General features: G+C 44.0%; 1 protein-coding gene across 3 annotated transcripts; it reads right to left on the reverse strand.

Moving 5' to 3' along the window:
- Positions 1 to 1,280: 1,280 nt before the first annotated feature.
- Positions 1,281 to 23,029, reverse strand: zbtb7a (zinc finger and BTB domain containing 7a). Of its 3 annotated transcripts, XM_028587953.1 has the most exons (4): positions 22,859 to 23,029; positions 7,067 to 7,626; positions 5,407 to 6,305; positions 1,281 to 3,346 (listed from the first exon to the last, which is right to left on the reverse strand). In XM_028587953.1, the coding sequence occupies exons 1-4, from the start codon at positions 22,860 to 22,862 to the stop codon at positions 2,911 to 2,913; spliced, it is 1,899 nt and encodes a 632-aa protein (XP_028443754.1). In that variant the 5' UTR covers positions 22,863 to 23,029; the 3' UTR covers positions 1,281 to 2,910. The 3 variants fall into 3 exon arrangements, 1 of the variants encoding a protein (XP_028443754.1); XR_003693395.1 differs by lacking the exons at positions 1,281 to 3,346; positions 5,407 to 6,305 and having other exon boundaries at positions 7,543 to 7,630; XR_003693394.1 differs by lacking the exons at positions 1,281 to 3,346; positions 5,407 to 6,305; positions 22,859 to 23,029 and adding an exon at positions 20,440 to 20,575 and having other exon boundaries at positions 7,549 to 7,630.
- Between the last annotated feature and the right edge of the window lie 908 nt (positions 23,030 to 23,937).

Genomic DNA, 23,937 nt, shown 5'->3' on the forward strand with positions numbered 1-23,937 from the left:
CAACTGTCCAATGAGTTGTTTTACAATATGGTATTTTTGCTTCTGTGGTACAGTGGACCTTTTTTCACTGTGGCTCCTCGGAGAACACGTGTAGTTATGAGAGTAGCTGGTGAACAGATGGGGCAGACACAAAGTTTGTTTATCCAAGCTTGTCCTGAGACCCTCCAGCCTGCAACACATGCTTGTGCACATGCACGAAAAGAAAAAGAAAATGCATGCACGCATACACACACACACACACACACCCAGCGCCCTTTCTTCTTTGTCTGCCTCCTTCTTCTAGCCGCTTCCTTTACATTAAGACATACAGACAACTCCGCTAGATTTCAGCATCAACTAACTTCAAGTGCTATCAGCTACATGGATTGATTTAGTCTTTTAAGGTCACAAAACTCAATGTTTGTATCGGAAACCCACCCGGCGTCTTTTTTTTGTAGTTTTTTTTGGCAGCTTGGTCGTCAAAACCTGAACCAAACCAGTGGAGGAGCTCAACTTCACCACCGTGGACAGAAGTTTGTTTGAAAGTACCCGTTTTTCTTGACAAAAAGTTCCCACCTCAGTAACAAAGTGCATTCATAACCTGCCTCTTTCCAATCAAGGTGCAAAAAGGACTGATAGATGAACTATAGCACTACTGCAGAAATTCCAGGGTGGCTGTGACACACATGTTCTCTTGACTCAAAAGCTCAATGTGCTATTTTGAAAAACAACATTGGATTTGGATCACAATAACAAAACTTGGGTATTTTAAGACTAACAAATCCAGATGTAAGGAGTCACTTGCAATATTCAAACAGATATGTCAGCTCTGGTGCTTTCCCCATTCTCTACAGGATACCTGGGCCCATTGAGCAGAGTGTGCGTGTGCGTGTGTCTGTGTGTGTGTGTGTGAGAGACAGAGAAAGTGCATTGGGGCTGGCAGCTCAGGGTGCATGTTTGAACAGGCTGTGGCTGACTCACACACCGATGATGTGGCCAGAGCGACCCTGGCTGCCACGCACACACATGTACACAAACACACGTACATATAAACACACTCGCAAACTAAACTGCCAGCACCAGGCGTCCTACCCACAGTAACACCAGGCTCTAATATAATAATATCCCCTCTAGGCTAGTTCGGGGGCATTAGAGGAACACAGAGGGAGAGAGAGGGAGAGAAAAGGCCTGATTTGATCCCCTCCTGCCTGGAAACGTGGCTGAGCTGGGGGAGATTATTTTTTGGAATGCAACAGACATTGTGAGATCCCCCTCCCCTTCCCTTGTTCCCCTCCCCCATCAACCAGCTGCAGCTGCGCTCCTATTTGGCCTCCCAACTTGGACAGGTATTTATTGCTCTCTTCATCATACAGGTTGCCTCATGGTTGTGTGGTCCCTAGGGCAAAAAAGATTGGAATAAGCATGATACATAAACCTCAACTCACTCCCTCCCCAACACCAGCCCACTTCCTTTAAATATAACCTCTCTCTCTCTCTCGCTCTGTTGGATATCTTTAGTAAAGCTGTGCAAACATACGAAAAAAAAAAAAAAAAAAAGGTGCTCATCTATCTCTTCTTCGTACTCTGTTATTCTCTCACTCGGGATCCCTGCCATTCCTTTAACCTGCGGTTGGTTAAATGCTACCCGCGCCTTGTCACACAAGGACAGATTCCGAAAAACTGCACAAAGTTAAGCACATTCATTCATTCAACCTTCTCATCCTTTGGGCAGGAACTATACAAATCAAGTGTTAAGTTTAGGGCAAATGGGTGACTCAATGGGTTTTTTTTTTTCCCCATCAAACATTCATACAGGTTTATTTCGCCCACCCACAAGCTTCACTCTGTGAGAAATATGACATCAAGCCTAAGAGGATTGGTAAGTACACCTCAGCATTAAGAGGGGACTAATGTCAATATCACCACCTGCTGTATATACATGTATACAATTATAAAGTGTCAAGTACCCAAAGCAGTCAACAAAAAGGAACGACAAACAATTAAGACAAAATCTAAAGGGAAAACAGAAATGCTGAAATTGCAGGGTTCTGAGGGATAAGAGGCAAAGTAGTCGAGCCAACAGATACATTGACGGTGGTAGTGCTTTAAAAACACAAACCCTCCACCCCTCGTATTCCCTAGTCCTGCAACTGAAGAGCCCCCATTAAAGTGGATTTGACTCAACATGAAATTTGTTTTGCAATAAGACAAACCATAGATTCTTAAAATGCATTTTTATAGAGTAAGTAACACTTCAATCAAACCCTTGTCTGATTCTTTCTGGAACATTTAGAGAGAGAAAACTGTTGCATCAAAATTGTGGTGAGTTTTTCTTGCATATGCCATTTTGTGGCAATGTTGTTTCTATGGTAACTGTACATTTCAGAACTGCAAAAGAATAGAAAAAGAGTTGTTTTCACTGGGAGGATTTGTCCTCGCTTCACCCGTACAGCAGCCAGAAGGTGCTTGATAGACACCTTGCTTAGAGCTTTGAAGGCTGTGAGGACAAAACCAATACAAATCTAAATCAACTGCATAGTTGCTCCAAGTGTTTTTTTTTTTGTATCTATCATACATTTGCCTAAGCACATATGCCAATGTATAAAACCCCTATTATTATAAAGAAAGAAATGGCCCAGAAAGTGGACGTCATGGGTGCATGATTTGAAGCGTTCTTTGCTCTTTAACAGATAAACCGACTCAAGTGCTTGCAAGTCTACTCCATTTCCTAAAGTAAAAGGAGAAAGAAATATAAAGATTAGATTTTTTGTGACACCCTGATTTGGTTTATAGAGGAATAGTTAGTTGTTGTTTTTTTTTTTTTTAAGTTTGCCTTTGCGTGTTTTTTTCTCCTCTCTGTTCACTGGCCTGTCTCACAGGCGGTGCAGAGTGACTATGGTGTCCAGCAGTGTCCTTGTCGCCGCTGCAGTCTCAGGGCCCCGCCTCCCCTGCCAAGTCCTGCAGTTGAGGACTGTGTGCATGGGCTCCAGCAGCCCCCTCAACCTCTGCTGCTGAGGATGCCTCCGATCGCCGCCGGCCCCTGATGGTACGAGGCCCAGGGCCTGTGTCGGAGCTTGGGCTCAGCAGACCCAGGGGAGCATCGAGGAGCCCTGGCTCTCGCACCCGAGGCTTTCGGCCTCGACGAGAGGGGATGCCGTTGCAGCCGTCCTTCTTGAGGTGGCGGTGCAGGTGATCCGAGCGCACGAAAGTCTTAAAGCAGCTTGAGCACTGATAGGGGCGCAGGCCGGTGTGTACGCGCATGTGGTTCTTCAGGTCGTAGTTGTGAGCAAAGGCGGCTCCACATTGCGTACACAGGTAAGGCTTCTCTCCTGTATGCTTCCGCATATGAACCTTGAGCTTGTCCTGCCTGGAAGAAAGACAAAGTAAACATCAGATCACATCAGAATACACAGACAAAAGAATTCAAAAGCACTAGAGGACCAGCTATCTGAATACACTCAGTACACACAGCCAGCTTGAGGTTCTCTTTTCAGCCTCAGTTACTAATCAGGGTATATGTAATATCACCTACAAATATATAATTAACTCAAAATATATTATTAGTTCTGATATGTGGTCAGCTTAATATGCTTCCGATGGTTTTATTTCCTATTAAACAGCCATCCTTTGGATCTCTTCCAGTGGGATTATTCTGTGAGGGCAGCCAGGCCAACTGAGGAGAAGCCATAAACTTTACATCTTTATCTGTGTAATTGCACACAAGAGCGCAACTGTGGACTGACGCGAAAGCTCAATGTTCACTGTATCAGTTGGCATTTTTACGATTTCTGTTAACTTTTCTTTGAGGAAGAAACCATAACAATTGACAGATTCCAGAAATGCACGTGCTTTGTGAACAGAAATTAAGGACTTCAATGTCCTCCGCAGCTGAACAATTCCAAAATCATTTTGAAAACTTGACATTTATATTTGAGTAGTACTGAAATATAGAGGAGTCTGTAAATGGGCATCAATTTTGCCACCTAGTTCTATCCCCACAAGCAATTGATTGCATTTTGTACAAGAGCAGTTGTCACACCAGACCAAAACTATGGCTAGACCTCTCTAAACCTAAAGTCATCTCATAACACCCTGAAAAATGTATCATGTTGCGATGGCCCACCCCCACCGCCTACTAAACTTTATCAGGATGCCTTGGCCTTCATCTGACTCTTGTCCCTCCCTCCCCCCTTTAGCCCTTACTATGTCTCTAGCTCCCAAGCTCTTTAATCGCCTAACCCTTCTGCACTCAGGGCATAGGGCTCCTAAACAAACAAGCGTAGTTAAGACAACTCAATTTGAACACACACACACATGCCCGCACGCACACACCATGTAAGTGGATTAACTGTCATACAAGCAAATAAATAAACCCACAGCACCACTTACAGGTCTGTACCTGCGCCCCAAAATATAAAAATGAACAAAAGAAACATGTAAGAGAAACGCACACATGCATGCACGCACACACACACACACATACACACAGGCCGAAGCCTTGAAAAAAAGTGGCACACTGACAGAGGTGAATTATTTAAAGGACAGGAGTGATTTATTACCGTGCGAGGCACACTCTTAACCCTGATCAAACAGGATTAAGATTACAATACCCCCTTCCCACTGCCGGTCGAATTTAGCGAGAAGGCAAATTCTGATTGGTCTTCCCTACCTGCCATGCCAGCAGAGGTTCTGGGTATTTCTAGCCATCTATTTCCAGCACAAGTCCACTGATTAATTAATTAAAAGGAATGATTTCAAGGAAAATGCAGTACTCCTAAATACAGGGAAACCATGTGCACTCAAGTCCCCTGCTGTAGACTAGCCACATTTATCGGCTCGGCACATGGCAGATTTCATTAGAGAGGTAAAGGAGTGACAGAGAGAGAGAAGGGGGGTGGTGTAACTACTCTGCCGTGGGCAATAATCAACATAACCAGAGATCAAAAGTTCAAATTACTGCATTGGAGCACATAGAGCACCATCCAGGGCCTGTAATCCCACTCTGTATCAGAACACAGCACTTTATAGCAGCCCTCCACTAGATAACACTACCATGGCACAGCCTTTTATAGGATCCCCATGTTAAAATTCCAGGACTTTGCTATGAAGGCCGTCACAATAAAACAGACATTTATAACCATTTGACCCCCTCTCTCAGGGCTGGAATATTCCACATGCCATTTTGATTAACATTTGGTTACAATGTGACATTGAAAAGACCTGGTTAGGGATACTCAGTCCATGATCAAGGTAAACATTCATTAGATTCACAAACTGCTGTGCCTCCCTAATGCAAAGCTAAGTTGGTTAGTGCTAATACCCCTGGCTTCGTGGTGTTTCCCACTGGCGGACGATTTGTCGACGGTGCCAAGTCCAAGACTATTAGTACATGTGACATGGGGTAGTCACTTCATTAATTGGGCTTACCTGGTAAAGCGCACTTTGCAGATGGCGCATTCATAAGGTTTCTCTCCCGTGTGCGTTCGGATGTGGCGGGGTAGCTTGCCTGCTCCTTGAATGACCTTGGAACATATGGGGCATTTCTGGAAGGCCTTGGAGCGCATCTTCCTCTCGCCTCCACCTCCTCCGACCCCGCTGCCTCTCTCTCCCCCCACCCTCTCTCTTCCTCCTTCTCCTACTCTGTCTTGGCCCGTTCTGCCCCGTGATAACCAGAGCGGCGGCACTCCCTGCGTCATGGCGGCAGAGGCTGGGTCCTCATGCTGCGTGCTGTTAAAATAATTCAAGTAAAATTCCATGTCGGGGTCATCCCCGTCGCCCTGTTCCTCCCCGGTTGTTTCACGCTCCTTCTGCCTCTCGATGGAGTCCATCATTTGCTGCAGGAGGGCACTGGCAGAACCCCTCTCCCTCGCCTCTCTACTTCCGTCCTCCACCTCTGTCTGCTGCCCCAGCCTAGACTCAGGGGGGAGGTAGAAGTGCCCATTTTGGGATGGAGGGTAGTAAGACGACCCCAGACTTGCGCCGTTCCCCTGCATCGCCTCCCCGTCCTCATCTTCCTCTTCATCCTCATCCTCTTCCTCTGGCTCCAGTGTGGGGGCCTGAGCCAAGGCGATGGCCAGGGGGGAGTAGTACTCACCAGGGCCAGCAGGAGTCCCGTTGCTGGGGCCCCCGCCATTCCCGTGGTTAAAGTGCAGGTGTGTGGGCAGGTCCCTGAGCTCTGGCGTGCTGCAGCTGCTGCTCCAGTGCGCCCCTCTCTGGAAGTACTCCAGGTATTCCTTGGCCCGCACTCGGTTCCCCTGCTCCCTGCCTCCTCTGCCCTTGCCCTCCTCGTCTTCATCTTCATCTTCATCTCTTCGCTCACTGCCCGTCTAGTGACACATGATGGGGAACAAAGAGAGTTAGTGCAGGAAAAATTTAAAGTCAGTGAAAGTTTGCGCAAAAAAAGAAAGGGGAAGAGATAGAGAGAGACAGGAGTACAGCAGTAATGTCGAAAAGAAATAAATATATTAAAAAATAATCACTTTCTATAAAGCACATCAGTTAAGGTGAAGCCTGATGAGAAAGGCTTACATCTGTAAGGCCTATCAGCATAGGCAGATCACTAACCAAGTATCCTGGATGCACACCCAGGGGTTCATTATACCCATGAGCACATGCATGTGCATATCACAGCTACACTTGATCATGCTGAAGTGTAGCTGCGATATGCTGCGTCTGTAGTCGGCGAAATAGCATTCTGTCCTTCCACACGCGCCATTGGCTCAGAATGAGTGCTGAACCCAAAGGCTGTGGGTGTGTGTGGTGAGAGGGACTGATAAAGGCCATGATGTAAGCTTGACTATGCTGACTATTTAATGAAGGGGGTGGTATGATGACCACCAGACACCATTCCCCAAGTGGCTGAAGCAGGAGAACTACATTTTTAATGAGTTATTCCAGTTCCAAAAACACACCTACATCCCCATGAACTGCATGGTCTGTGCTTTGCTATACATTCATTTACAACACTTACAATGGGTTGCTTATGGTGTCACTAACTCATTAAGGCAGAGAAGAGCAGATCAAATCTCAACTCAAAGCTTAAATTTGGCTTTAACACGTCATTTGTAGTTCTATAATGGTCTTGTACCGGCAGGGAGAGCACTTTGGTGTCCAGCAGGTGTGTACAGACGTCCTGGACAGGTGGGATTTCCAGGAGGCGCGCAGCAGCAAGGATATCAGCCACACTGCTGTGACTGACTGTCAATGTAGCTGTGTAGGCAAAGTCCAGCAACGATCCCAGAGCCTCTGCCGCCACAAAGTCGATGTTGTAGATGTTCTGTTGGTCAGCGGCGGCCCCTGAAGTGAAGAGCTTGTGGAAGTAGGAGCTGCATGACGCCAGGACGGAGCGGTGAGCTGGGAACTCCCGGTCCTGCGTAACCAGGAGCACATCACACAGCAGGCCGCTGAGCCGCTGCTTGTTCAGGCTGCCCAGGATGTCTGCGCTGTGCTCAGGGAAAGGGATCCCCACTGGGCCTTCCTCTGCCTCTCCTGCCCCTCCTCTCCCTCCTCCACCACCGCTGCTTGCTGTCCCCCTGAGCCGCCTGCCACCCCTCCCACCGGCTCCTGACGACATCTTCCACCAGCCTGCCGCCGAGCCGCCTAGCACAGCCCCCACCCGTGTATCCGTCCTGCCGTCTGTCCGTCTGCCTGTCTGAGGGGAGAAGAGTTGGATAGAGGGATGGGATGGAGGGGAGAGACAAACAGGAAATGATAGATCAGCTCATGACATTCTTTATGTAGAAAGAGAGAGGTATATTGATTCATTGATTCACCACAGATATATACACTGGAATGCTTAAGAGCACAATCCAGTACACACAAAAAGGTTAATGGAGGACACAGTTGGAATTTCAAATCTTAGTACAAGTGTAAGGTTTACTTCAATTGTGACGATTCTAAAGACAAAGAACACTGAACCCATATGAGTCCAAATTTAAGATTCTATTGTCAAGTCCGGGAGGCAGAACAATGTATAGAAATACAGTCTTTTCAACTAAAGTACATAGCCCACTTATCCATCCTGGTCTTAAGATCCTGCAGGTCTCATGATACCCCCTCCTCATATCCTTATTAAGTCATATTCTATAGTTCTAAACGAGGGGCCCCTCTGATAACATATACAAAGAGGGCCTTATGGAGGTGAGGGTACGAACGGAGAAGTCCTAATTTAAGAACCATGAGGATACCAAGTTAGTTAGTAGGATGCATTGTCATGCAGTTATTCTATCACAAGAGATTAGTGCCCAGTCCATAACATAGGCGGGTAAAATGCACACATAGAGACAGGTGTTTCTTAGCAACATCTACACAGTTGGGTCATAATAATTCAACTGTGCAATACTGCTTTTATACTGTACATTTAAACTAAGACTTTTTTGACACAATTTTTCAACATTATTTATTGTTTACACTGTTATATATCGTTAGTATATACACATTTAATTCCTTTTTTTCTCTATATTGTTATATAATGTATGATGCACACATTTTTACATACTTATTTCTATTTTTCTAATAATTTCTCTGTTTATATATACATATATTTCTATTCTAGAATGGGAGCAACTGTAACATAACCCAATTTCCCCCTGGGGATCAATACATTTTCTGATTAATAATTGCGTGCCAATTAAGTATTGTTATCAGCTGTAAAACAGGTTTGGTAATCAGCATTTTGATGGATGAGCTTTCTAAGCAAGATGTCACACCTCAAAAAAAAAATAAAAGACTGCAAAATGATTTAATGTCAAAACTCGGTCTTAAAAATCATGGAAACATCTGGCAACAGAAACGGCAACGACAGTGTGACTCTGCTATAACAATTTAATAGTGCTGCGTAACTGTATGCAGTATAAAGCTGGTTGAGGAATACTAATATTTGGTCTGCAACCTAAAATGACCCCATTTTAAAATCGGTGATGTATTGATATTATTTTTCTCTATCCTATACTGTATGCTCATGACATTCACTCAAGTAAACTGTGTACTGACTTTGTCAGTCTCTAAATCAAATCTAAAAAGATTCACTCTACATGTCATCTTTATTCATTAAGTATCTTGGCAATGCCAACGTTTCTCTACTGATTTTTCTCATCAACATATTGACACTTTCATTAAAATATGTGTTTTAATACCCAAGCCATCATATCAAAATCCTTCACCATGATGTGATTGTTATACCCAAATAGGAGGAAAATCATTTTGAGCTCTGACCTGAAACTGAACTTCACAGTTAAGGCTTTACATTTGCCACATATGTTGAACACTGTAAATAATCTTTTTTGTGAGGAGTAGCTCAAATAATATAGGAGCAAAAACAGCCAATTCAAACACTGCACTCCTTTTCACTGGACTCCAGAGCCGTTAGGGGGAGTGTCCCAAATAACTGGAGGGAAGCCACACAGTAGCACTGCAACTGATTTTAAAGCAAATCTACTGGCACAACAGGTGTATTTACTACAATAGCACAAGTGTGACAATTTTCAATCCATGAGTTTCTGTTGAATAAATAGTGGCTCACAACAATTTTGAACGCATTTGGCTAGGCATTTTGCCTGTTTAAACATCATGAAGTAGTTGAATGACTAAGGCTACATCCACACTACTACGTTTTCGTAATAAAACGCATATCCTTTGCTACGTTTATGCCTCGCATCCACACTACAGCGGCGTTTCAGAGCCCCTAAAAATGGAGAGGTTTGGAATGCTGCTGACCCCATTTCAGTTTGAACTCCGGGGTTGCGTTCTAGTCTAAGCCGGCAGAAACGGAAACCTTTGGAAACAATGACACAGACAACCACGTTCACTCCCTGAGTGGGTCTTATCAGTCCCAACGTGTCCTTCCCTGATTTGTCATGCCCTTATCATGTGACCCTTTTCTGCAAGACAACAAACATCAGCCTTGACTTGAATGACTGAATTCAACATGGATAACGAATTACAGCCGTTTCTGGCCTTGCCGTTGATGCTAGCAGCTGTTGTTGCAGTTAAAATTCGGCATTTTATAACGCTACTACTGCCTCGTGTGCAAGAGGCAAGCCATTAATTCATTTTGCGACAATTCCCGTGTCCAGCGGCTTATCAACCTTACCGGCACACACATGCCAAGTGTACGTGAACAGTCTGCGATATGCGCTTTCAGGTGTGTTAGTATGGACAGAGATCTGATCTGAGATCTGGTGCTGTAACGCTTGAGAGGACGAGATGGTTATCATTTTAAAATGAAAACGTGAATATGAACTATATATGTGCGCAGGTGGCCGTTTACTTGTATATACACGCCTACATTTACGTGTGTGTGTGTGTGTGTGTGTGTGTGTGTGTGTGTGTGTGTGTGTGTGTGCACTTGTGCAAGAAACCAAGAGGTTGTAGACGACAGATAGGCAGAGGGCAGTGGGGATCAGAGAGCATGCTGGGATCTGGACTGTGCAGCTTGTTCACTCTGTCAGTAGAGAGCTGGGGAGGTGGAGGAAAAGGGGCGGGGGGTGGAGGGAGGAGGGGGGGCTGCCAGAGCAGACCCTGTGGAAAAACTCCACAGGAGGAGGAAGAGGACACGCAACAAGCTGCGAGGGAACAGTATTAAAAAGGGAGGTTGTCAATCCGGTCTGAGCTGGTTACCCCACCCTGTACTGTGTGCCAAGTTTCAGGAAAGACTGTCCCCTCGCTCACGTGTGGGGGGAGATTAAAATGATCGACTGAAGCCTGCGCAGTGGGAGGGGGGTTTCAGCAGCAACAAGCCATCCTCGATTTCTCTAACACACACACACACACACACACACACACACACACACACACACACACACACACACACACAGTACTGTAACATCATGGAGACATCAATAACGCACAAAACACACATAAACACACATATAGGACATCCAGCACCTCCAACCCCCCCGCCCCTTCTCCATCTGCCAGGGAGACCCAGCAGGGGGTGAGGCATTGAGTGTGTTGGTCTCTACACGAGCGAGGCATTCAAATGAAATTCTTCAGATCAGCCCTCCTGGTATGTTTGAACGCTACACGCCACTATCAAACCTGCCTAACCTGGCTGCCTCTCCTCTTTCCTACCGGTTATGTTCTCCCCTGTAAAAAGCAACGCCTATCTGTCCCCATACCTTGTGATCTGACAACGTTTCAGCTCTGCCCACAGGTGAGAGTATAAAAAAAAAAAAAAAGACCTCTCTAGGGAGGCAGGCAGGGGAGGAGGGCAGACGTTTGTTCAAACTTATCATGATCCTCTAAATGGGTCAATGATTGCTTTTGTTACGAAAAGGATAAGTCATATTAAAAGGGTACTACTTTGTTAGATTAATGGTTAAAATGTTTAAACAGCTCCACCGTTTCTTGCTCCATACTGTATATCTCCTTTAACTCAATTAAGTTTGGATAGGCAATTGACCACAAAGCCTCTGCAAACACTGCCACTGCGTTTCACAACGCTCAGATGAAAGCGGACTGTCAGACATGGCATGAGCAAATTTTATTATCCAAGCCCTCATCTGAATATGCTGACGGGAGGGAGGCGAGGGCAAAGAGAGATGGCACAGAAGGGAGAGAGGAAGAGAGAGCAGAACGAGATGGAAGAAAGAGCAAGACAAAGGGCAACCGCATGCCTACCGGTCACGCCCTTCACAGGTGGAAATAGATCTCTGTCGGCCCATCCAGACCCGAGTCAACCTGCTTTTCTCTAACACAGATACACAGCACCTGCACTAGTCCAGGCTTTGCTGCAAGCTTGCGTACCGCGTTATCCCGGGCATATAGCTGACCCCGGGTCACGGCTTTGTGGGGTAAAGACGCTGAGCTGAGGGGAGATAAAACACACACACACATACACACACACACACACACACACAAAAAATGCAATTCAGTGCCAGCGAAGCATGGAGGGACTACTCCGCATGCAGGAGCCACCTGTCCCAGAATAACCCCGCAAAGTGCACTGAGAAAGAGGAAACAGCGCAACAAACCTGATCCCGACACCTCCTCATAGCTCCAAACATTCCTTATCACTAATTCATGCCTGTGGGTGACAAGGCCCGCAACCCAGCACAGAGCAACGCGGCAGCTATCCGTGTCCCGGGAGTTTAACTTCCATGGTTAGGGCCTTCTCTCAATGCCCAGTCCGAGAGCACATAGGCCTGCTTTGCAAGTCAAACAACTATTTCAACACAGGACTGACCCATCCCATCCACCCTCATCACCTCTATCTCACCCGTAACGTCCCTCTAGTCCTTCCTATTTACTGACACACACACACACACACACACACACACACACACACACACACACACACACAGCAAGGACATATCAAAATTACATCTCAGGAACGAAACAACCCACAACGGTCTCCTGTAAAGCAGTTTCCGTTTTGCTGTTACTTCAGATGACTATGTGCGGTGTTCTAACTATCCATGCCAAGGCAGTCACACCCAGCTTGCTTGTCATTCACTGACAAACACGTTGACATCAGGCTGTGGTTGCAGTTAGTAAAAGTGTTGTTACCATGCCTGAAATGCATCATCTAAAGACTGCAGAAATTACACTTTCAAAAGTATCTCTGTCTTTGGCTGACACATACCAGTCATTCCTAAATACAAAAGGAACAAACTGTTAACCCTCTGCCACCTCAGATGTTTCTTAGATAGACAAAGAAAGAAATACCTTACCCGGCACTTTAAAAAAAAAATGTTTTAAGGTTTTATTGTACACTCAATTAGTAAAGAAAACTATGATCAGACTATCAAAAATTGAAGTTAATATTTCCATTTTTAACCATTTTAATATTTCCATTTAAATTTTTGAGAAACTTTTGGTTTGACTCTATTGAATGTTAAAGCAAATACTAGGGGTGTCACGATTTTTATTTATAAACCGAAATTGATCGAAATGGTTTCAACTATCGAAATCAAAGGCTGGATCGGCGATTCCCCCAGCTCCACCCCCACCTACTTGCGCACACCTGAAGGAAAAAAAGAACAAAGTAGCTTACCGGCTGGTAGCATGCAGCTAAAGACACAGGGTAACGTTAGCTTACCTGTAGCCTGCAGCTGCTCTTTTCCAAGCACCACAGCCACCGCCAGAGTCGGCGATAACGGAGAAACCGAACAGGAAAATCCTCCTGCTTCCCTGGATTCTACACATCGATGTCCACGCTCCACACACGGCATCGCAGAGAGGTATGCGTGTTACAACGTGCAGCACATGTAGGCTACCTAACTCTGAACGATACGGAGAGGATCATCAACGGCCGCTGGTGCCGATGACGCTACGCTCGTTACTAAAACCTTTGTGTGTAAAAAGCCAATACTTATCAATACCTACTTACCTGTTCTACAGGCATGAACATGTAGGAAGCAATATTTCAATCTGCTCTGTCTACATGCAGTCCACTCTCATCCACTGCGCTGTTTTACAAACACAGCATGCGACTCTGCAAATAGCGAATATTTTACACACAAGCTAAAATGAAAAGCTGCTGATTTGTTGTCTAACTGTTTCTTAGTTTGCCACGAATCTTGAAATTTGGACAAATTATGGTAAACTTAGCTGCTGGCTAAACAAACCATCCTTTCCGCTGGAACAGTAAATCCATGGATGCATTATAAGACCACAACAAATCCACATGGCTACTTAATATGCACGCGAATGACGTCATCATCGTCATGTTTGCATTCTTTATTCTTGACGCCTACAGGTTTAGCCTTACTGAAACTCGGCAAGACAAATCCGTACTTATTAGACCATTCTTCATTAAAGCTGTGGTTTTCCACGTCTACCACCTAGTTAACATTATGGATTTTCCATGTTTTTTTTAGGAGTCTGTTCACACTAATGCATGTAAATAAATATAGCATTAATTTAGTAAGAAAGTGAAAATATCAAACAATGATAGGCTTATTAGGTATAAGTACAGTTTATTTTCTTTATTTGAAAGTCTGGCCCCCGGAGTGTGAGCTTGGCAACATTCTGGGCCCTGGAAAAATGTAGTTGATGACCCGTCTTAAAACATAAAATGTTAATGGAGCAAAGATGGGCCACCTTTTAGTACTGAAATACAGAGCCGTTGTTAATTGTATAACACCTTGTGAAGTGTTTTTAGCTTTTACAAGATAATTCTAGAGAACAATTCTATCAAGTTACTCCCAACTCTACTCAGATGTAGACCTAATGCAAGCTTGTATTAAGATTAGAGTGCAACAGAAATACAGCAGCAAAGTCCGGACTGAAAACAAGTGAAAAATCGGGACATTAAACATCAAGTTGAAGAATTTGGTAGGCCCTTTGCTCCTGTCTATGCCTCCCTGACCCTTTATCATTTCACTTTCCTCCCCCTGTCCTCATTCATTGCCTATCTTGACTGGCATCTAAGGCAACAAATCTGCCTAGCCCGCCCTGCTGCAAGGGAAAATCTTCACTCGGGTCAAGGTGGTTCAAGGTCGGACCAAGATAATGCAAGATAATCAGAATGGGGAGGGGGTGGCAGTTTCTTGGAAGAGTGGATTTTGAGCGCAAGTGCAAGTCAAGTGACTCACTGCTGCCAGTAGTGGAAGGAAACCTGATTGGTCATATTGGGAGCGAAGCAGGAAGAGGGCTAGTGACTGATAAAACTGAAGTTGCATGGGCTGGTCTCGGCCTGGCTGCTTTTACTAGAAATGAACCAGGAAGTACAGCAAAACACAGACACAAAGCCAGTGAAAAGGTAGTGGGCGAGGCAGGGCGTTAAACTCACAAGCTCAATCATAATTCCTGAGCGTACTGTATGTTGGCCGAGGAATCCGGCTCAGCTGTCAATGATAAACTCAAGAGATCTCATTCAGTCACCTGGTGTAACCTGCTTCAATGGGAGGGAAGGTAACCGCGCACAAGTTGGGCAAAGTTTAATGTGAGGAAGTTAGCAGGGGGTTTTATGATGTTATAAAGATCTATGCGTGTGCTGCCACATAGCAAAGGACCTGGAAAAGTGAAACCTGTAGCAGTGAAACTTAGCAGCACTAAGTACTCGGGGTCGGGAAGCTCTCACACCGTTCTAAATCTGTCTGTATGTTGTTTTCTTGCTTGTGTGTATCAGGCAGACCGACTGTATAGCCACAGGCCAACAAATAAAAAAAATTAAAAAAAACACTTTGTAATTCAATCCAGTACAACAGCTGTGAATTATTACTTTTAGAAAAACTTACATTTTAAAATAGGGTTTGACACAATAACTGAAAGATGGTATTTGAGGTCAATTCTAAATCTGTAGTTTGTTGTGTTGGATTGCATTTGAATGTAATCATTTCTCATTATTTGCTCCTCCATATGTAAATATAATGCAGTTTAATGCCACTCCGCTAAAATGTACAGCATAAAAAAAAATTACCATTAGAGTTGAGACAACATACAAAGAACTAAAATAGTATTCTCAGCATAGCATTGTGCAGGTGTTTATTTTTGTGGACACTCTATACAGAGAAACAACAGTGTATCAACATTAACCAATTCATTCATTTGATTATGCTTGTTAATTAAATATTATTCTATTAATACTAACTAAAAACTATAAACTACAATACTTGCTTAGTCCCTTAGTTTCATGCCAGTTAAAAATATTGTCTTTTGGTGGATATTAAATAACATAGTAGTAAATATAACATGTCTTGGGACAGGAGCCTTTCACAAGCTGCAGTGTAATAAAACCACATCCACGGTCTGAGTTCCTTTTAGCTTGAGTAACACGCTCTGACACCGCCATGCTGCCAACCAGGAAGTGTAACAAAATCTAACACATGGCTTCAGAAACAGTACTACAACCCAACACAGCGTCGTCCTGCAGAACTCAAGCGGGCCGGTTGGTCAGTCCACAGGCCCAACTTTCCCTGGATGCGCCACTTTGTGCAGCCCAACAGGGAAAGAGGACTTCCTGTAAGTCTGTGACAGGCGTGTAACAGAACCCGCTCTGTTATCAGATGACCAGCTCTCTGCTTGCTCGCTCTCTCTGTCCCTACTGTCTGACCCTCTCTCTCTCGTTCCCTCCCTCCCTCTCTCTCTCCCTCCCTCTCATCTGTCGCTCTCATCTCATCATTGCTCCATCTCTGTCTCAGACTCTGCATTGCACAGTACCCACCACCACATCACCCACTTCCCCTTTCCACTGCTGATGAGGCAAAGCATCGCAGACCCACCCACCCTTGTGTGTCTCGCCGTACTTCAACGCAACCACCCATCTTCTCTCCCGTTTCATCCCAAACCAATTCACTAATGGCACTAACCCACTGCTAGTACCAGCTCTGCTCGGCCGTGGTGCCCCGTCCTCCATTTTCCATTGCAGATTTAGTACCGTACATAGACAGTAAAATAAATGGACCAACAGATCCCATTGCGGTGAGCGCTGAGCGTTACTGCGCAGCCTCCGACTGAGCTCGAAGACATAGATGTGACGTGAGCAACGTGTCTGAAAGTTGTAAGTCTTCTGGTAGCTGTGCCAAGAGAAATCTCAATCATTCCCAATCTTGCAGAGACGGAGAGTGTAGGTATATGTAAGGAGATAACATGGACACAGGCTAATTATCGCTAACTAAAACGCTACTTAACAGTAATTAAACTTAAACGGCTAATGTGAGTTGAAACTGCCTGCAAGCTTCTCCTGTACTGTACGGTAATTCCTCTACTGTGCGACAGTAAGTTGCGTGGTTATGACACAATCGTTATGACTGACAAACCGTCTGCTACGGAGCCATAACGTGAGATACAAGGTAATGGAGCCTTTTATACATTGTCTTGTTTCTTTAGAAATAAACAACGGACAAATAGAGTCTTTAAATGCTTCAGATGTAAAGTTATTCAATGTCAAAGTGGCACCAAAATGAATTGGAGTCGATGTAATGCTAATGGGGGGTGATGGCTTGTTAGCATCAAAATGGCGCCATAGGAGCTACGCTTGTGGAGGCTGGAATAATGGAAAAACTAAAAAAGGCGAGTAGAGTCGAGCAGGTACCATATAATGGAAAAACGCCATGAATCAACATGCAGACAGTGTCAGATTGGTCACATATCCCCTTCCTGATCAGTTAGCCTTTCTGCTTAATTAAAAGGAGGTTCTGGTACATCTATTCTGCCTTCAACTAATTCAGTTTTTTTTGTTGTTTTTTTACAGTATACTGAAAATGTAAAAACCCTCGATTAACATCACCAAAAGACGTCATCCAACTCCAAAAGTGTGAAAATTGAAGTCCAGCTTTACCCCAACCCTGAAAGACATCCCAGCCTCATCCTCTCCCAATCTAATTTGATCAGGTTGTGTTGGCCTCTCCATAATAAATGTCCCAGAAGAGAACAGAAGAAGCCCCTTTACTCCCTCTAGACTTCAGCACAACAACAGAAAAACAACAGAGAGGGGTCTGTCTATCTGCCTAGCCAGGCTGGAAGCTGTGGTATACTGAGCAGCTGACCAGGGGAACCAAACATTAGGGGGAAGTGAAGCTGCATTCACTAAGGAAGAGGCAGATGAAAGTATTCAAAATGTAACTGATACAAACAAACATATAGAGATAGAACAGCAGCACAGAAATTATAATGTTCGGTATGAAGTACAAAACAACTCAAGTTTTGATTCCACCATATGGGCCACAATATATCATTTGACCACATAAACAAAACTTTGAAAAACATAATGACTGTTACATGTAGTGCATTGTATACAGCCAACATTTCACTCTGAAATAAAGCCTAAAACTGCCACGGCGACATCACGCAACCTGTCTTCTCAGTCTAACTGAACCTGCTAGTTTCAGGCCATAGTGGTGTAGGCACAAACATACAGGAATATCAAACTGTATGCAGCCTCACCGCCAAATTGATGGGTGGTGTCTTGGACCTGCCCACAGCCACTGAAGTCCCCTGCAATTCCCCTGGAGTCTATTGTTGGTAACACAGACGCACACGCATACATGCATGTATGCACACAAGCGCACACACACACAAACACATATGGCGTCCTAGTTTAACCTCTTGTTGGAATTTACTTGAACAAACCATACTTTCCTTCCATAGTAGTACCTAGGAAGTAGGTACAGTAAGTAATATTGTCTATGACATTGAACTGAATAAAAAAAAATGTGTTATCAACCTTTCCTGCTGCCGCATTCCAAACACTTTCCCAGCATTTGGGCGTCTTCATGTAATGTGCTCTGCTTGTACCCTCTCTGTGCCCACACGTTTAAAAAACGGGTTCAACAAGTATGCAAAGCCAAAAAATAAGCATCTGGTTATCGAGCAAGGCATTCAGGGTTACTGTGAAGTCTTTAAACCACAAGCAAGCAGGACATGACAGGCTAGATTAGAATCTGCCTTTAACACGATGTTGGTAAGAAAGGAGGGGGGGAGGAGTGAACTGGGAGTAAAAGATGTCATGAGATTGACCATGGTGCGAGTAGCTGAGAAAATTGAAATCAATCCGCAAGTACACAAGTTTTTCAGCATAGTTCACAAAGTTACCAGAGGTGAAGTTTTATTTTAATATTGCATGGATTTAGCTGAGGTAGCTTAGCCCGACCAGTAAAGTCCAGTTGTCACAAGATGTGTCACCTACTCTCCCCTTCAGCAAGAACAGATGTCTGAGGTTTCTCAAGTAAACTATCACTCAATACCACACCTGTACTCTATAGTACAGGCATAATAGTCTGGCAAAAATGTGATGCAGTAGTTGTAGTGGAATTACTTTAACACTCCTAAAGAAGCAGCAGTACAGGATTCGCAACGGTCTTCATCTTTTCACTCTACTAATAATAGCAGCAGTGTCATTTAATCACAGCAGTAGACCAAAACATTAAAATAGTGATGTGCCTTAATAAGACGGAAACAATACTGATGTGCAATGCATGCCCATAGTTTAAAAGTTAGCCTGATGTGGATGGAAACTTTAGGACAAACTATTTCTAAGAGCTGTGTTCTGTGCAGCACCTTACACTCAGTACTGACCTATTTGCAATTCCCTCCTTTATCTGCAAGTGGGTCAAGAACTCTGAACTCTATCAAGCCCCATCTCTCTCTCACACACACACACACACACACACACACACACACACACACACACACACACACACACACACACACACACACACACACACACACAATATGGTATTTATTTCCTCTGCTTGCCTCTCTTCTCCTCTCAGTCACAGTCTAAAGACACAGTGTGTGTGTGTGTGTGTGTGTGTGTGTGTGTGTGTGTGTGTGTGTGTGTGTATATATATGTCTTTGGAGTGCTTACCAAATAGGCAGAAAATGTTTCCAGTGCCCTATCTGCCTCCCCTGCCTGCCGGCCAGCCAGCTCTGCTGCCTCCGTCTCTGGGCAGGGCTATAGAGCTTTACCAGACAGGAAACTTGCGAGTGGCCCTAGTCATACAGGCAAGCCCTTGCCTGATCCCACACAAACACACACCTACCCCCCACCACCACCACCAACCCAACCTCTTTCTGTTTTCAGCCCACAACTCGGCTCTGCATCCCCTGCTCTCATTGGTGTGACAACTTCTCACTCACCACACCTCCTTGTCAGGATAGGCTGGCGGCTGTTCCCTTTCCTGGATTGCCAAGGGCAAGGCACTCTGGGATATAGAGTTCTGAATCCCCATTTGACCTGCTTTACAGCCCCTGCTGTGGACTACGCATCCCAGCTCTCTCTGCCCTCACCACCCCCACCATCTCCAAGCCTGCTCTAACGTAAGCACTCAGGGCTGAATTATACACTACAGTATGTTGCTAGCAGGCTGCCAGGTATTAAAGTACAGACCAGCCATCAAACAGGGCCGAGCTTCGTGTGAAAAAAAAAGGAAAGAAAATTCAGCCACAACTGTCAAGAGCAGTAACCAAACATCAGAGGTGGATTCTTTCATTGGCTCACACTCTAGTGACATTTCTGACACACGTAAAACTCCTGACCTAAATTATGACTTATTCCTATTTCAAACAGTGTAATGCCACCACAACATGCCCTGCGTACACAGCACACAACTTGCCCCGCACGGAGCATTTCAATCTCCGCTGTCCCAAAAAGTTGTTGCTATTGCTTATACCTTGTGCAATTATTTTCAGTTCAGTACCCCCACCCTCTCTCGAGAGCACCACCCCCCCCACCTCCACCTTCTCCTCCTCCTTCTTCTTTAAGTGCTTCCACCTGCCTGAAAAGTTAATGCCTTGAACACATCCTATAAACTTTATCTCAAGATTCCCCAGAGGTAAAGAGCAGGACAAGGAAGTACTTTAGGAGGATTAAAAAAAAAAAAAAAAAAAGAGGAACCTTGACTAGGGACTACTGCTGCGACCCACCTCTCCTCTCCGGCCAACCCCCCCACCCTGCTCTCCTTTCTGTCCCCCTCCCTCATTCCTCCCTCTCTCCTCTCCTCCTCTGTCCTGCTCCCCTCTGGACTTCAGGCCCAGGGCAGACAGCGGGGGGGTGGCAGGGTGCCTTTAGCTCACCTGCGATGGCCGTGGTGAAGCTTGTTGTGGGTTAGCTCAGCCCTCTCCTCTCCTCCTCTCCCTCTCACTGTTGTGCAGCTTAAAGCCCCGTATGCGCTAACCAAGCAGCAGCAGATCAACTCAATTCCCTTCCTGGTTTCTGGAGGGCAAAGAGGTCCCTCCTTTCTCTCTCTCTCTCTCTCTCTCTCTCTCACTCACTCTCACTCCCTCTCTCTTAAAGAAACAGCATTCCGTCTCCTCTCCCTCCTCCCTCTGTGAACCAAATTAAAGTGGAAATTTATTTGCGCTCAAAAGTGGACAGTTGTCAAAGGCATAAACTCAATCAGATATGACACAAATCATTAACCCATGCCTTCCCACGCTGTGGTTTCACAATGAACGTCAGCCAACGTCTCATCTATGGACACTTGGTTTAAAAGGATAAATGAGTTGTAACTCTTTTATTTCAATTCTCACCCGCCTCATCTCTCACTGCTCCTTACCCAGTTCTATGTGAGTCGAGTTACACCCACCCATCCTATTGCCTGAGGTCATGGTGTCCCACCCCAAAAGCAAGCCATGGCACATTCCAACACATACTGTAGGGGCTGCCAGCAACCCCCTTGATACACTTTCTGGCTCGGGCCTGGTCTCTGTACATAATACCTGCCAAGCTCCAACAGGTGAGGCATGAGAGAAGACATTACTAAGTCTAGCAATACTTTATCCATTGTGGAATATGGCAAGTTCCCTAGTGTAAATGTACAGCTTGATGTTGCGCCACTTCCAACCGCCCACCCGCACACCCCCTCAGCGAGTGCAAGACAGCCATTGTGCCATAGAGTGGGATGGAGCACAAGATGTATTCAATAATTCTGTTGCACCATAAACCATACCAACACACCACTGAAAGCACTTTTAAGTCATATGTTCCATGCTCATACTATAGAAAACGTTATTTTCACAATTGCTGGCTGTAAACCGTTGCCGTTTGGCTCCAGTCTCACAGGAACCGTGTTTTACACAGTAGAGCAGGGCTCGACACTGGCTTGGCGCTGCACAGATAACCATGCAGGGGAGTCAAGGGACTATTTGGCAGGGAGAGGTAGTGACACACCCTATGCATAGAGGGCACTGTTAAGCACTGTCTCTGCTTAAGCACAGGGGAGTCAAAGCTTTTAAACTTCAGAAACACACATGAATTGCAGTATTTGGATGTTTGGTGCCATGACTTGCTATAATTTACTATGTTAAGTGAAGAGGATGCAGGTGGATAAGTTGCAGCCTAAGTGAAATGAAAACAGCAGGATATGCACTTTCACATAAATACATAATATTTACACAAGTTGACTTCTATTCAGTTTTGGCCTAATTACCCACAGTCAAAATTAGTTGAGCCATTACGACGCTGAAGTTTGCTTCCGATTCGGCAGTTAAGGGGAAATTTAAGGGGAACTTCATATTGTCTTCTTGATCCTGGTGACTGATCCTCCGTTTTTTGAACATCTTACTGTATTGAAAGAGTGTTAGTCATTAAGGTAAATTATTAATTATGTCTAAAACACACTTTTAGATTTGTGAAAGCTTTATTGTCTTTATGAGAACGCAATAAAGGGAGATTTTACTTTTTTTCATATGTAGACCACATCCAAAACCACTGTACCCGCAATACCTGGTCTTATGTGGTCAGGTCTACATGTGAAAAATAAAATCTCCCTTTATTGCATTTTCACAAATAAAATAAGGCTTTCACATATCTGAAAATGGGTTTTTAAGACTCTTTAGCCTCTCTGGGATAATTTAGTACAGATTTGACAAGTTTGGGTATAGTGGTTTTGGATCTGGACTTGGTCTAATGTGGTCTGCATATGAAAAAAACGGTGAAATCTCCTTTTATTACGTTCTCATAAAGACAATAACAAATCTAAAAGTGTGCTTTAGACATAATTAATGTATACATTTATTAAATTAATCTAATGACTAACAATCTTTCAATCAAAGAGGATCAGTCACTCAGCAATCTAAATTATATTTCCCTGCTGAATCGGACAGTTTTAAGTTCCCCTTAAATTTCCCCTTAACTGCCGAATCGGAAGCCAACTTTAGCGTCGTTGAGTCTTTGGCAGTCTGAGATGAAGTCAGACATTTTTATGGCAATTTCGTCTTTCAGTCCAATATAAACTGGTCCTCTCCAAGTCCAGACACCCCACATCACATATCTGTGTTTGTCATTACTGTCTGAATGATGTTTTGATTAAAGCTAGCAAGAAAAGGAGGCAGTTAACAATAATCCCCAGATTCAGATCGCCGTTTGACTTACAAAGACTGAAACAGTTAAAGTTGGTAGCTAGTTAACGTTCATAGATATATACACTATGGTTAACGTTAACGTTACATGTAAAAAAAAATAATAAGCTAACGTTAGCTAACTGTAACTTACCCATAAAGTCGTTCAATGCTGAACTGACATGGCGCTAATGTACTTATTTTTAAATATGTAATTTAATTGAAAGTTAGAAATAGTCGTTATCCATCTCTCAAACTGTGTGTAATCAGTTTACTAGCTAAATGTTAGCTAACGTTGACGGGTGCAATTAGCTAGACGTATTGTTGCTATGATTACCTGCACGTTGTGCCTGGAACTATGTTGATGACGTGTTTAATCGGAAACCTGCCAGCCAATCAGTAGCCAGTATCGACTCCAGGGGTACTTCTCATTGACATATATAAAAGGTACTTCTGCAGTTCCTGCAAGATTGAAAACTAGTTAGACCAAACCAACTAATATTTTAACAAATTTTGTAAATTCAATTGTATGAAACAAATATCAATATCAACTTTTATATAATAATTAGTGTTATACATTTGGAGCATACTTTGGAATCGTTGAAGGGGTATGTGAGTTCATCTGACAGGGCTCTGTGTGTGTGTGTGTGTGTGTAGGTGGGGAGGGTGGGGGGGGAGGGGGAGGGGGGTACCTCAGACCAAAAAGGTTAGGAACTACTGTATAAGGGGGTAGTTGGGAAAAACCAAAGTTGTCTAGGTTGTGAGTCTATGCAGAATATAAAAATGTTCAGAAAAGACAACAATAAATACACTTTACGAAGGCAAAGACAGTAACTATATCAATTCATAATAATGAAGTAAAACATTTCGAAATATTCACTAGTGAGGTCTACTCTAAAATGGGGTCTGTAGTTGTGTCACTGTAATATATCTATATGTTTCTTCATTGTTGTCTGTATGGTTATTGTTTTGTTGAAAAGGGATACATTTATAATATTTCGTTGTGTTTAGTACAATGACAAAAGCATTTCTATCTACCTTATTAGTGTGGTACAATTTCTGGTAAAGCTGTTAAGACATATATGCATAAATGGCTGTGATGAATGAAATAACATACAGTACATTCACAAATAAGTTTTATTTTAATCTTTTTATACATTATAACCATATCCAACACATTTTTATATTATAATAAAATGACTTATCCCTTGTCATTTACATAAATCAAAAATT

The sequence above is a fragment of the Perca flavescens genome, chromosome 9, assembly GCF_004354835.1.
Source record: "Perca flavescens isolate YP-PL-M2 chromosome 9, PFLA_1.0, whole genome shotgun sequence".
Lineage (NCBI taxonomy): Eukaryota > Metazoa > Chordata > Actinopteri > Perciformes > Percidae > Perca > Perca flavescens.